We start from the raw sequence: 13,630 nt of genomic DNA, 5'->3' as shown, positions 1-13,630 counted from the left end.
AATCAACTGAATGGAATCAAATTGCCATTTCCTTACACAAGTAGGGGGAGATCCCCCAGTGCCGGACAGCACCCAATACCGGACAAAGTTGAAAAATTGAGAAATCATGGTCCAATCAAGATGGTATATTAGAAGAAAAGAAAGCTATTATAGAGACTAATGTTTGCCTAGAATAACACATCCTTGAATATGCATGCCTTTTTAAAAAAGTAGAAATGTTTGAAAATCTTGGAAAAATTAACGTATCCCCTAAATTTTGAGCCTTTTAGTAATTATTTTGATCATGAAAAAAATCTTTGGATCACGCAAGCATGATCGTACATAAGCCTAATTTGCTAGTATGAATATATTTTATACCATAATTAAACTAAATATGGACAAATTACAATTTTGGTGAGGCACGTCCTGTCCCCCAGTTTCGGACAGCTTGATTTGTTATATGATATCTTTGTAATTATTGCACCAGTGTCTCGAAACACTTTCATTTTTCATGGATTCCGTCGATCATGGTATCAAACATGCAATAAAATTAAGAAGAATGAACATTCAGAACAACATCGTGCTATTTTTCATCATATATGAAAGAGGTTTTTGATGAACATCTTGCAAACTAATAAAAACTCAAATTATTCTTGTAAATATTGCAAATGCATTGAATTGGTAATAATAAACTATTCCTATAGTGAACTTATTCAATGATGTTCAAATTTACAGAATTCGAGGTTTTTCCAGATCGTGTCCGGTATTGGGTGCCACCTTTCAAGATCGATCATTTAGGTACTAAAATACATCATCAAAATGCAATGTCAAAATTAATATTTATATTTTCAAATTTATTTTTGTACACTATAAAAATCATGATATTTATCATAACACGAGCACCTAAAACCAATATATTTCGAATTATGAATTTAGTGGCTTAAGCGTCCCCGGTACTGGGGGATCTCCCTCTAATAGAAAATTCATTTGTAAGTTTTTATATTCAATTTTCAGTTTCAAATCAATTAAATATTGAAATGACACCAACAGTGGGTGAAACTGAATGTGTGCGTTTGTTACATCCACTCTCTTTCTCATCGCATTCACTCTCTTAATCAGACTGGCTTCGTGCTAGCGGAGTTTGTTTTCGTTCGTTTTCGCACTGATCGGGAATCATTTGGCTGAATTTTCACGACACTGGTTTCATCCATAATCATGGAAAACATTGTTTCAAAAAGTTCAACAATTCACGCATGAACGAAACTTAATTTTCACAAAAAGTTTAATTTTTATTAGTTTATAAATCATGAAAGAGAAGCACTATGCATGCATCTACCCAGACAACCAGAAATCGCATGAAAGTTCACGTTACAACTCGTTTATTCAAACCCGCAAAACACCGTGGATAAACTCGTCAGTTTGATGAGTTTCCTCGCATAAAACACTTCTTTTCTGAGTTCATTTATACATTTTGTTTCGTCTCGTACACTCGTACAAAGTAAGTCGCATCAATCCGTAGCAGCTGTCAAATCAACATTTGTTATCATAAGTTAAGTCGCATAAGATCACAGGTTGATTCGGTAGAATATTTATACACTCGCATTGTATGTTATTATTCATCACATAATATATGCACGCATATCGCCTCCACATTTGTACGTAGAAGGCCTTTTCGCGACATCTTATAAGTGAGATTTTGCACATATAAAGCCTCCAGGTGATTTCGTTATACGTACATTTTGGTGGTCTGGGTAATCTAATATTCCATCAATAAATTATGAACCGAACTTCTTACTAGGAAGGACATTTGGATTAAATGTTATCCCGCTGATCAATGTTACCCCAAATTACGGTTAAGATTCTACTTTCATTTTGTTCCATGCACCATGTTCCCTGGTTGAGTGTTGAAAAGCATCAGCGTTTACTGCTTAGCTTGGCCCGCGTTTTCGACCTGTGCTGTTTGGGCCGGCCCGCGTGAGAGATGATTGTTAGGCGAGCTTTGTTTGTACTCGACAGTCGCAATGTTTGATAATTACAATTTAAATAGCATTCGGACATCTATGAAATTTATATCATTTATTCTGAATTGAGCAACAAATTTTTAAAAAATATTGTCCACTCGAAATTTTGGCCAACTTTACTCTACCCGAAAAAAAAAACTAGGAAATTTACGAAAGGTCGTCGTAAATGCCATTGCCAATTTTTACATCCTAACTAATTATTCAAGGTATGATTGCAAATAATATTGTTTGATATATATATATAGGGTATATGTTTTAATCCTCATCTAAATACTTGTGTAGAAAAATTGTTAAGGAATTCGTTATTTGTCGTTCAAATATCAAAAACATGGCACAAATCTCCCAACTGGTGGGGAACGTGCCTTTGGAGCCGGCCTTCTGATAGGCTGATTCTGGCTGATCGACCATAAATGACGTAGCATTTAAGGAAAGATGGGGGTGTTCGACTTTGTGACGAACCATTTATTAGGTATGGGATAATAGGCTACGATGAAGACGGGGAGTATCTAAAATCTGCCAGAAAATGCTACGTCTTTTCAAGACGTTGCCTTATTGAGTGGGGCGATTCTCCGGCCAATCAGATCACAACCTACAGACATTTTTCTAATAATAAATGGTTATGGCCCGAACCGTTACCTGTACCCGTTTTCCAGTCCAGAAATTGAACAAAGTCGAGTCTTTACATTGCCCACTGTGAAAAAAGTAGGATGCATTTCCTTCTTAATATAACGATTCTACTCCTTTTCTACTTGTTTACTCTTTATTGTCAAATGCCTCCCCGTGACATTTTGAGATGCTACAATTGAGAAAACTTTATCAAAATTTGTTGCTCAGTACAATTCTCTATTAGAGTTAACAGGTATAATACGCCCCCCTAAGGAAAAACTGCTCTATCGCAGTGGCAAATGCATTAATTCTATAGTTTTTGGTGTCAAAGTGTTATTTACTAAGTTGGTCATGCTCTGCATGCAACTTTCTCAAGAGATTGCCAGGTAGGGTGCCGGTACCAATGGTTGTAATGTACCAGTAGATTGGACTATGGAATAAAACGTACATTTTTTGATAAAAACGACATGTGCTATTTTTGGTGGATAGATCGTCTCTAGTTTAGTCGATTTGCCAAATTTCAGCTTTTTATTTCATCAAAAAGTCATATAAATAATTAAGTTTACGCAAAAAATTTGCTCCCTTGCACCAATAGTTGCCGTCGTGTTCCAGTAGTGGATCAACGGATGGAAGCAGTTTTTAAAATGGATGTATAAAAATGAAGAAAAGTCCCAGAGATGTTCTTAATGCTTCATTCGAAAGATATTAGTTGCTGTTCGAAGGGAAAAATGTTAAACCTGTGTAAAAGTTTGCCTTTTTGTTTAAAATTCCTTGTATAATTCCAAAACGTCTACTACTGGAGCACTAGCGCAACTACTGGAACACGTGTACCAATAGTGGCTCAAGCGATTTTATGTTAAAAAATTAGTTTTATCACTCTTTTTATATATTTCCCATATAGTAGAGGTTGAAATCTTTCTGTTGACGCCAAAAGATCTCTGCTAAGGCTTTTCGTTATTTTGTTATAATTTTTTGTAGCTTAGGTAGTCCACTAATGGCACCGGCACCCTAGCTTCTAAAAAGAATACAAGACGATTTCTGTAAGTGGTCCAAATCTTGACGTTTCAAAACAAACCGGGCAATAGAAAAAGTTCCGCAGCGTTGCAGCGATTTTATCCAGGCATTCCATCTGGAGAACTTCTAAAGATTCAATCATAAATTTCACGAAGGTTTCATGCAGCAGTTCCTTCAGGGTTTTTATCAGGACTACACACTTAGATTAAATTACTGGGGTCGGTAAAATTTTACTGGGTTTTGGAACTACCGAAAAAGTCAGTAAAATGAAAACTGTCGCCACGCGTAATTGAAAAGCAAATTTCACTATGTTTTATTTTTTATCGATATATGATATAAAAAGAAAGCTCTCCGCAAAATTTCAGTGAAAAATCTCTGTTTTTAGATTTTTGCCAATTTTTTTTAGTTTACTGACTGTTTCGGTAGTTCCAAAACCCAGTTATTTTTACCGAACAGATTGAGTGTGTAGCTCTAGGGATTCCATCGGAAGTTCCTCTCCGGATTCCATCTGAAGTTCCTCTAGGAATTCCATCAAGAATTCTTCTGGGAGTTTCATCAGCTATTCTTCTAGGGATTCCATCTGGAATTCTTTAGGGAATTCATCTGGAATTCCCCCAGAGATTCGATCAGGTGTTCTTTCAGGGATTGCACCTGGAACTCAACTAGGGATTTTATCAGAAGTTTCTCCTGGGATTCTATCAGAAAATATTTCAGAGATTCCACCTGGAATTCTTCTATGGACTCTGTCCGTCGTTGCTCTAGGGATTCCATCAGGAGTTCTTCTCGGGATTTTAACAGAAATTCCTCCAATGATTCCATCCAGAGTTCCTTCAATAATATCTTTAAAAAATCTTTCAGGGATTCCTTCAGGAGTTCCCCCAGAGATTTCATCAGGAGCTCCTGTAGGGATTCTATCGGGAGTACCTTTAGGGCTACTGGAGATGTCATCAGGAGTTCTTCCAGGGATTCCATCAAGAGTTCCTTCTGAAATTTCACCCGGAATTCTTCAAGAGATTAAATCAGATGTTCCTCGAGGAATCCCATCAATGTTTCTTTTAGAAATATCAGGAGTTCCTCTATGGATTCTATCAGGAGTTCTATCCGGAAACTTATAAGGAATTCTTCCAGGGATTCTATCAGGAGTCCCTTCAATGATTAGGAGTTCCTTCAAGAATATCTATAGATAGGAGTTCTTCCAAGGATTCCATCAGGAGTTCCTATAGGGATACTATCTGGAATACCTTTAGGGCTTCCATTAGAGTTCTTCTGGGGATTGCATCAGGAGTTCCTCCAGAGTTCTTTCAGAGATTCCAGCTGAATTGCCTCCAAGGATTCAACCAGGATTTCCTCCAGAGATTATATCAGGAATTCCTTGAGGAATTTCATCAGGTTTCCTTCTAGGGATATCATATGGAATTCTCCTAGGGATTCTTACAGGAGTTCCATCAGAAATTTCTCCAGGGATTCCATCAGGAGTTCCTTCAGCGATAGCAACTGGAACTTCTCCAGGGATTCCATCAGTAATACCTCTAGCAATTCCATTAGAAGTTTTTCCAGCGATTCCATCAGCAGTTCCTTCAGAGATTCCACCTGGAATTCCTTCCAGAGATTCTATAAGGGGTTTCTCTAGAGATTCCATTACTAGTTATTCTATGAATTTCATCAGAAATTCCTCCATTGATTCCATCAGGAACTCCTTTAACAATATATTTAGGATTTCCTCCAAGGATTTCATCCGGAGTTTCTCCATGGATGCCATAAAGAGCTTCTTCTGAGATTTCACCCGAAATTTCTCAAGAGATTCTATCAGGAGTTCCTCTATATATCCTTCAACAATATCTTTATATTCCTTCAAGGATTCCATCAGGAGTTCCTCCAGGGATTCTATAAGGAATTCCAATAGTGATTCTGTTACAAGTACCTTAAGGGCTACCATTAGAGTTCTTCTGAGGATTTCATCAGGAGTTTCTCCAGAAATTCCACCAAGAGTTCCTTCAGAGATTCCAGCTAGCATTTCTTCCGAGATTCTATTAGAACTTCCTCCAGAGTTTATATCAGGAGGTCACCTAAAAATTCCATCACGATCTTCTAGGGATATCATAAGGAATTTCTCTAGGCATTCTATCAGGAGTTCCATCAGGAATTTTATCAGGAATTCCTCCAGGCATTTCATCAGGAGTTCCTATAGTGATTCCATAGGGAATTCTTCAAGGGATTTCATCAGGAGTTCCTCCAATGATTTCATTTGGAGTTCCTGCAAGAATATCTTTAGGAATTCGTACAAGTGTTCCATCAGGAATTCCTCCGTATTCCGTCAGGAATTCCTTCAGGAATCATCATTAAATTCTTCAAGAATTCTTTTAAAGGTTCCTTCAGGAATCCCTCTAGGGTTATTCTGGGTTAATTTATTATGAATTCTTTTCGAAATTTATTAGGAGATACTACTCGAACTTCTAGAGAACACTTCAAGAGATTCATCCAAGAACTCTTCAAGGTAGAATTGTAATTCCTTAAGGGATTCCTCCCGGAATTAGTCAAGGGATACCTCCCGAAATTTCTCAAGGAATTCCTTCAGCAAAATCTCCAACGATTCTCGAAGATTATCAGGGTTTCCTCCAGGGATTTTATCCGAAATTTCTTATAAGTATTCCATTACCGGCATTACGCAAGAGATTCCTTCCAGAATTTCTCAAAGGATTCCTCGCGGAATTCATCATGAGGCTCCTCCCGGATTTCCTTAAAGAATCAATCCCGGAAATCCTCAAGGGATTTTTCGGATTTTTCAAGGAATTTCTCGTGGAATTACTCCAGGGATTCTTGAGGGTTTTCAGGAACCCTCCAGCGATATAACCAGAAATTTATTATAATAGTTGTACCTGTAATTTGGGAATCTACCAGTATATCATCCAGTGACTGCATCAGGAATTTCTTCCTGGGATTCAAAACATGAATTCCTTTAGGGATTCATCTGGGAGGTTCCTTCGTGGATGCCACCAAGATGAACTACAATTATCCAATAACGAATTTCCTATGTGATTTGACCACAATTTCCTTTAAAGATTCCACTAGTAATTCCTTCAGATACTTCAAGAGTATTCTCCTAATTATATCACCTGTAATTTTTCGCGAGAGAAGTTTTTTAAGGAATTTCACAAGGAGCGTTTACACTGGGAATATCACCAGAGTTTCGCTAGAATTATCACCAGAAAAATCTACCAGAGTTTCGCCAGAAGTTCAACTATAAAATACTTCAATGGTGTTACTAGAATTGTGCTTCAGGATTATCATAAATTGCTCCATGAAGTTAACTGATATTTATTCAGAGTTTCAAACAACACATTTCTCTAAATGCCTCAGGATAAATCCCTAACGTACACCTAAGAGATTTTTTTTTTCATTTCTGAAAAAAAAAAATCCATGGAGATATATCTTTAGAAATTCTTAGAGGTATCACCTAAGAAATCAATAAATTCCTAGATCGTTTCCTGGAGAGATTCCTAAGTATATTTCTGGAAGAAATTTTAAAGCAATTTCTGAAGGAGTTTCTGAAAGATTCCCTAAAGTAATTCCTGGAAGATTCCTTTAAAAAATCTTTCAATAAATACGGGATGGAATTGATCGATAAATTTTTTTGGGAATCCTCGGAGAAATTTATATTAGATTATTGAATTAATTCCTGCAAAAATCCCAGGACGAAGGCCTCGTAGGGACCCTTCAGAGATACAAGGAAGAATCTTTGGAGGAAACACTGGTGCAGTTTATAAAAGAATTTATTGAAGATTCTCTCAAGAGGAATACCGAAGGATAACCTGGGGGATCCTCTCAAAAAATTACAAGTGGAATCTCTAAATGAATTCCTGCTGATCAAGTTTTGATGATTTTTTTTTAAATCTTGAAGGCTTCTGATGGAATTCTTAGGGGAATTGATGGTGGAATCCCTGGAGGAACTTGATGAATTCTTGGATAAATTGTGGGTAGTATCTGTATAGAAATGCTTAAAGTTTCGCTGGAGCAATTCTTAAATGAATTTTTGGAGGATTTTTTGGTGGAACTCTCGGGAAGTATTTGTATAGATCCCTGGAGAAATCTGTTGAAAAATTGCTAGAAAGAAACGCTGAAAAAATTCCTGGTGGATTTTCTGATGTAATTCCTTGAGGAATTTGAGGAAGAGTCCTAGGAGCAAGCCCTTAAAAAGCTCTGGTGAAATCCTTGGGAAAATTTCATTTTTTTTTTTAGAAATCCCTTGAGAAGTATCTGAAAGAATTCGTGATGCGATTCCTGGGTAACGCGTGATGGAATCCTTGGAACTAACTTCCAAAGAAATTTCTGAAGGAATCTTTGAAAAAAATGTTATAGCAATCTGGAGGAATTCTAGGAGGCAGCCTTGGAGTTAGCCCTGAAGAAATTCCTTGAGATTTTTTTTTGGACAGATCTTTGAAGGAACCAGTGGTTGAAATCCACTTTAATTTGTAGGGAAACCTCTAAAGGAATCCTCGGAAAAATTCCACCTGAATGTATGCCTGAAGAATGTTCCCCGGAGAAATTTCTGGTTGAATCTGTGGATAAATTTCTAAAGGAATTATTGATAAAATTCGTGGTAGAATCCCAGGAAGAGCTTTTGGTGGAATCCTTAGTATAGCTTATGGATTCCTGGAAAAACTTCAGAGCAGAATAACAAGAGGAAACGACTAAACGATGCTGGATAGAATGTTTGAAAAAAAAATCAATTGGCCATTCCCATATCAATGGCTGCTCAAAATATTTCCCGATAGAGACCAGTCATGATTTTTGAGTTTTGCCGGAATATTTCGTACGAATTATAACTGGAATTCCTCCTTACTATTTATTTCTTCAGGTACTTAAATATTGAAAGCTCTTCTCTTCCTTACTGCGATTATTGCAAGAAAATCGCGAAAAGATTCTCCCTCACAGCCACAGCATTCGAAAAAAATAACAACCACATATTCACTAGACTCTCGGCAAGCCTAAAACATGCAAAGCAATATCGTGTTGCTGCAACCAACCTTGACAGTTGGTCAAACGGTTGTATCAACATAAGTCGGTTTGACTAATTTGGGGGCGGAGTCAATGTTGGTCAAACCGTCTGAGCGTCTGTGGGCTGCATAACCCGGTTGGGGCACATTATATTGTTTTATCTAAAAAGATCACGAGTCCGTTCACCATGAATGCTAATTATTGTTTCCTCTTCTTGTTTTTTTTCCTTTTTCATATTCCTATCTCTCGCCAGGAAAAGTTCAAACGAGAATTCCACAAGCGATATCCGTTCCGTGGGCGTAATCAGAGCTACCACCAGGAGCAGTTGACTGATAAAACACTCTCGATGTTCACCCGTGTCAGCTCGATCCGGTCCAATTACGCGACTTCATCGATACGCAACAAGCTCTACACGGGACCGATTGGAGGTGGCAGTGGGAATGGAGGCACCCATGTCGGAAGTGGATACAGTAGCAATGCGTTCTATCAAAACCAAAATTCCCACCATCAGCAATCGTACAAATCTCCTAACACAAATAGTGTCGCTGGTTATCAACGAAACAGCACAACTGATAGGAACAGTAGCAGAAAAACAGCTGCCGGTGCCCCGTGGGATCCCAAGTGTTGTCCATGTCGGCAAAACTCTACCCGGACTTCCACTGCTGCTGCTTCTGCATGCCCTTATCGGATGCCATTACCTGCAGTGGCCAGCGATGGGGACAGCGGAAGTGAAGGAGGTCCATGTAACAGTGCTGGTGGTGGACAAAGTCCAATGATAAACAACGATGAAAGACAACTTCTCGGTGCAGATGATAATTATGGAAGCGCCGCACAGAAACTGGAGGTTATTTCCTTGGACCATCCACATCCGGATAGCGCAGATGACGAGACCGGTGTGGCGGAAACGCTACATTCTCGCACTGCTAATGGACAGGAACAGGATGAGAGGTTACAGCTAACCTCATTTATTTCTTCCGGCAATGGACGACACGAACGGTTTCATCTGCACATTAACAACTTGTAGAATTTGAACCAATTTTACAATTAAGTCCGATGTGTTAATGTTGGTGTGACGATTGTTGCGTTTGGAAATATTGCCGCTGAATTGTGACGCGAGCGTCTTCTATGTAGTTAATGAGAAAATCTTCTTTATGTGATGTGTAACGATGTCATCGAAATAAGGAGTGATGCAAACCAGACTCGAATTACCTATTTATTGAAGTTTTATTCAATTTCCGTATTGTAACAGAGCCAAAGAGCGCAGAATATAGGGAAGTAAAATATAACTGTATTATATTGAAAAGTGGATCTGATTCAGTTGAATCGATGACATCCTGTAAATAGAAGTTTATTACTATCTCATTTGCATGTTGAAGGTACGGTGGCTTAGGCGGCTTCAATGAGATAGATTTAACGGTGAGTATAAAATAACACATTCTGGAATGAAATACATAACCTGGACATTTTATTGAGCATAGATAGAATCAATAATCTATGAGCATTTCTACAATTATTGGCTGAATGCTTCATTAGTCAATAATGGACCATTTTTGTGTACGTAATTACCATATGATGTTTTTTTTGTTCAACGGTCAACGGCACGTGGCACATAATATGCCGGTGCTCATTCTGTGCCATGACTGAGTAACAAATCTGATGACCGAAACATGTCATGTAGAAAGAGCGCTCTGTGCCATTTGCTGAATGATGAAAAATTCAAATTCCTGTTCTTTGCATTACAAACCCACTGAGACAAAGCTAATATTATGAACACTTTCACGATTATTAACTGAGAGCTTTATTGCCAAGAAAGAACCGGTACATTCAAAACTAATGGCTCGATCAGCCGAATTGCAACAGCAGCAATTCCAGCAGTTGTTATCCAGTAGCAGTGAGAGTCGGCCGTATTTTGCACTACGTTCTACACGATCGTCCAATTGTTTCGCTGCTCATGGCGGTGATCGGGCTTCGTGAGAACACTTTCAAAGTGGATTTTACGAAGTTTAAATCTCGACCTTCATTTGAGAAAGTTCATTTCTTTCTGTATGATGTTGTCGGTCTACCCCGTGATCAAATTAAAAAACTGCAAATGCACCATGCACAGAATTGTGCCTTTGTCAAGTGCTCTAACCAGCAAATCGCCGAAGAAAAAGTGAAGCGTCACAACAACCAGCACCATATAGAAGTTAATGGTGTTGACTACAAAGTGCGTCTAGCGTTAGACGACTCATGTATTGAGGTCAAAGTACATGACCTCTCGGAGAATGTTACGAGTAACGATATTGCAGCACTTTTGAAGCAGTATGGAGATGTGCATGATGTACAGGAGCTTGTTTGGGGATCTACTTTCTCCTACAAAGGCATCCCAACCGGGGTGCGAACAGTGAAAATGACGCTTCATCGTCACATCAAATCGTTTATCACCGTGCTTGGTGAAAACACACTAGTTTTATATAAAAATCAGTGGGGGTTGTGTACAAGACACGACCGCATGACGTTAACTACGCCATGTGATTTGTTGCATTTGAATTTAAGTCAATTGTCATATTAGCAACCTTCGTGAACCTTTGTGAATTCAAGAACAGTGAGAAGCTCTTCGTTCGGAAAAGTGCTCCAGTCATCGATATCGCCATCGCCAACGTAAATTTCAATTTGTCGTATTGTCAATTATTCTTCTTCTTGGCATAACGTCCCCACTGTGACAGAGTCGGCTACTCAGCTTAGTGTTCAATGAGCACTTCCACAGTAATTAACTAAGAGCTTTCTATGCCAAAGTTGCCGTTTTCGCATTCGTACATCGTGTGGCAGGTACGATGATATTTTATGCCCAGGGAAATTAAGAAAATTTCCATTACGAAATTACCGACCGGGAATCAAACCCAGACACATTCAGCATGACTTTGCTAAGTAGCCGCGGACTCTAACCACTCGGCTAAGGATGGCTCTTAGTTGCAATTATTCATAACATATCAGATATTGTATGATGTTACGAGAAGAATTAAGTGATTATAGCAAGTATGTGGCATTAGGAAATATTACACAATTAACTCTTTAGTACACATTTGTTGACCCTGGAAAGGGCCGATTGAATTGGTAGATTCGAGTAACACAGACACATTTTGACGGCACACAGACTAAAATTCTCTTCTTCTAGAAATCTTGTTTGATTTCACAAACCAGACGCTGGATTGGCAACTTGAAAATCTACATCTCAGCAGGCTTCTGGCAGCGAGCTACTCCTCGCTGAGCAGGTTCGGAGCATTTACCAGCTCGAAAGCGAAAATGGAATGAAACCGAATCTGACGCAGAGAGCATGTTTTATTACCTTAGAATAGCAAATGATGCTCCTCCCTTTCGTGTTCTTCTCTTTCTGATAGTCAATCTGGGAAATGGGCATGTGCCAATGATGTGTTGGGCTGAGAATTACTTGAAAATCTCAGAAAATGCTTATGCGTAAGAAATGAATGATTTGTTGGAAGGGTTGACATTTACTAAATATTCAATAATTAGCTATTGATAATCATTAGTTTTATTTATTATGAAGGTAAATTTCTGATCCATTATTACAATTGCCAAAATTATTACAATTGTGCAATTTGAAGAAGATTATAAAACTGAATTTAGTACAATACCATTAAATTCCACTAGAGTTTGTATCCTTTGACAGATACGCGTATTTCAGCCTCAACTGTAAGGCCGTCTTCAGTGTCGTGTACTAGACTCGACTGTGCAATTTCGTTACATGTGATAATTTTCGTCATCGAAGTTGTCCCATAAAATATGGGAAAACAAAGACGCTGTTTGAAATGCCACTCTATTTTACAATCGTTGTGAAATGTTGAACACTCATCTCAACGGCACTGCAGCAGCGTCCTCGGAAGCATCCTCAAATTGCCGTATTGTCAATTAATCGTAATAAATCAGTTTTTGAATGATGCTATGAGATGAATAAAGAGATGTGGTAAACACATTAGGAAATATTTCACAAATAACTCTTTAAAACACATTTGTTGGCTCTGAAAAGGGCCGATTGAATTGTTGAATTTGCGTAACAAGGACACATTTTGACGGCACAATGGTTGCAATCCTCCTCGCCCGATGAGATTTGCGGTGGGGATGACGATGTGCGCTTCAACAAGCGGCTTTGGTCGATTTTCTTAAGCCACTTCGTACAAACTTACCTTTGCGCTCCGATTCCTGCAGCGCCAATCCTGGAAGCGCGAGTCCATTGATAAATCTTGAGCGATTTCACAATCCGGACGCTGGTGTTTTGACGCCGCTTGATGATCAAGAGCTTGCCTCTGGTAGCGAGGTGCTGACGGCGCACTGGTAGAAATCCTCCTCGCCCGATGAGGTTTGCGGTGGCGATGACGATGGGCACTTTAACAAGCGGCTTCAGTCGCGGAGGCGTTTTGTTGTTCCATTCGCGTTCCATTGAAAACTGAGCTGAGAATGCGAAAGGCACTCGAGACTTGCTCGCCGACCATGTTCACAGTCTGACGGCAAAAAGAAGAATGAGCGAAGAAGCAGGAATCGGTCTGCTTTTATTGTGCGAAGTGGAACGCAAAAGAAGCGTGGAAAACTGCTTGCACGTGATTGGTTGCGTAAGAAAGGGGTCGACATTTTCCCAATTTTCAATAGTTTATTGTCAATAATCAATAGTTTTCTCCATTCGAGGAAATTGTTGTATACATTTCCAATCGATTGGTGGGAAAATATTGAAAATCTATCGATAAATGACTAAGTTATTAGCGTTCAAAATCTTACATAATTTCGTAATGGTCGCAAAATTTTAGATTTTCAATTGATACCCAGTATATTGCCGTAAGACGTAGTTAACGTCAAAAATCAACCTAAGAGCTGCCGCTATTGTCTTCAACCTCTTCATCCAGGCAAATCCTGCTCGGAGAATAAGAAAGACACCAAAACAACTACTGGAACAACTGAACGTGAGCCACCACCAGCGGAACGATGTGATGAGCCGTCGTCGTCAAAAACGAATCAGCAGCAAAAAC

At 38.8% G+C, this 13,630-nt stretch overlaps 1 protein-coding gene across 2 annotated transcripts in view; it reads left to right on the top strand.

Annotated features, from left to right (window-relative positions):
• LOC5574266 (substance-K receptor) overlaps positions 1–9,918 on the top strand; it is a 103,839-nt gene extending 93,921 nt beyond the window's left edge. Inside the window, exon 8 of one of the 2 annotated variants that reach the window (XM_021851324.1) lies at positions 8,869–9,918. In XM_021851324.1, the coding sequence (XP_021707016.1) occupies positions 8,869–9,639 (771 nt within the window). In that variant the 3' untranslated portion in view covers positions 9,640–9,918. The remainder of the gene's footprint in view (positions 1–8,868) is intronic. The other variant, XM_021851325.1, reaches the window with a different exon arrangement.
• Positions 9,919–13,630: the final 3,712 nt, after the last annotated feature.

Source organism: Aedes aegypti, chromosome 3, assembly GCF_002204515.2.
Source record: "Aedes aegypti strain LVP_AGWG chromosome 3, AaegL5.0 Primary Assembly, whole genome shotgun sequence".
Classification (NCBI taxonomy): domain Eukaryota; kingdom Metazoa; phylum Arthropoda; class Insecta; order Diptera; family Culicidae; genus Aedes; species Aedes aegypti.
The sequence above is the reverse complement of the archived record's forward strand: the minus strand, read 5'-3'. Positions and strand labels throughout refer to the sequence as shown.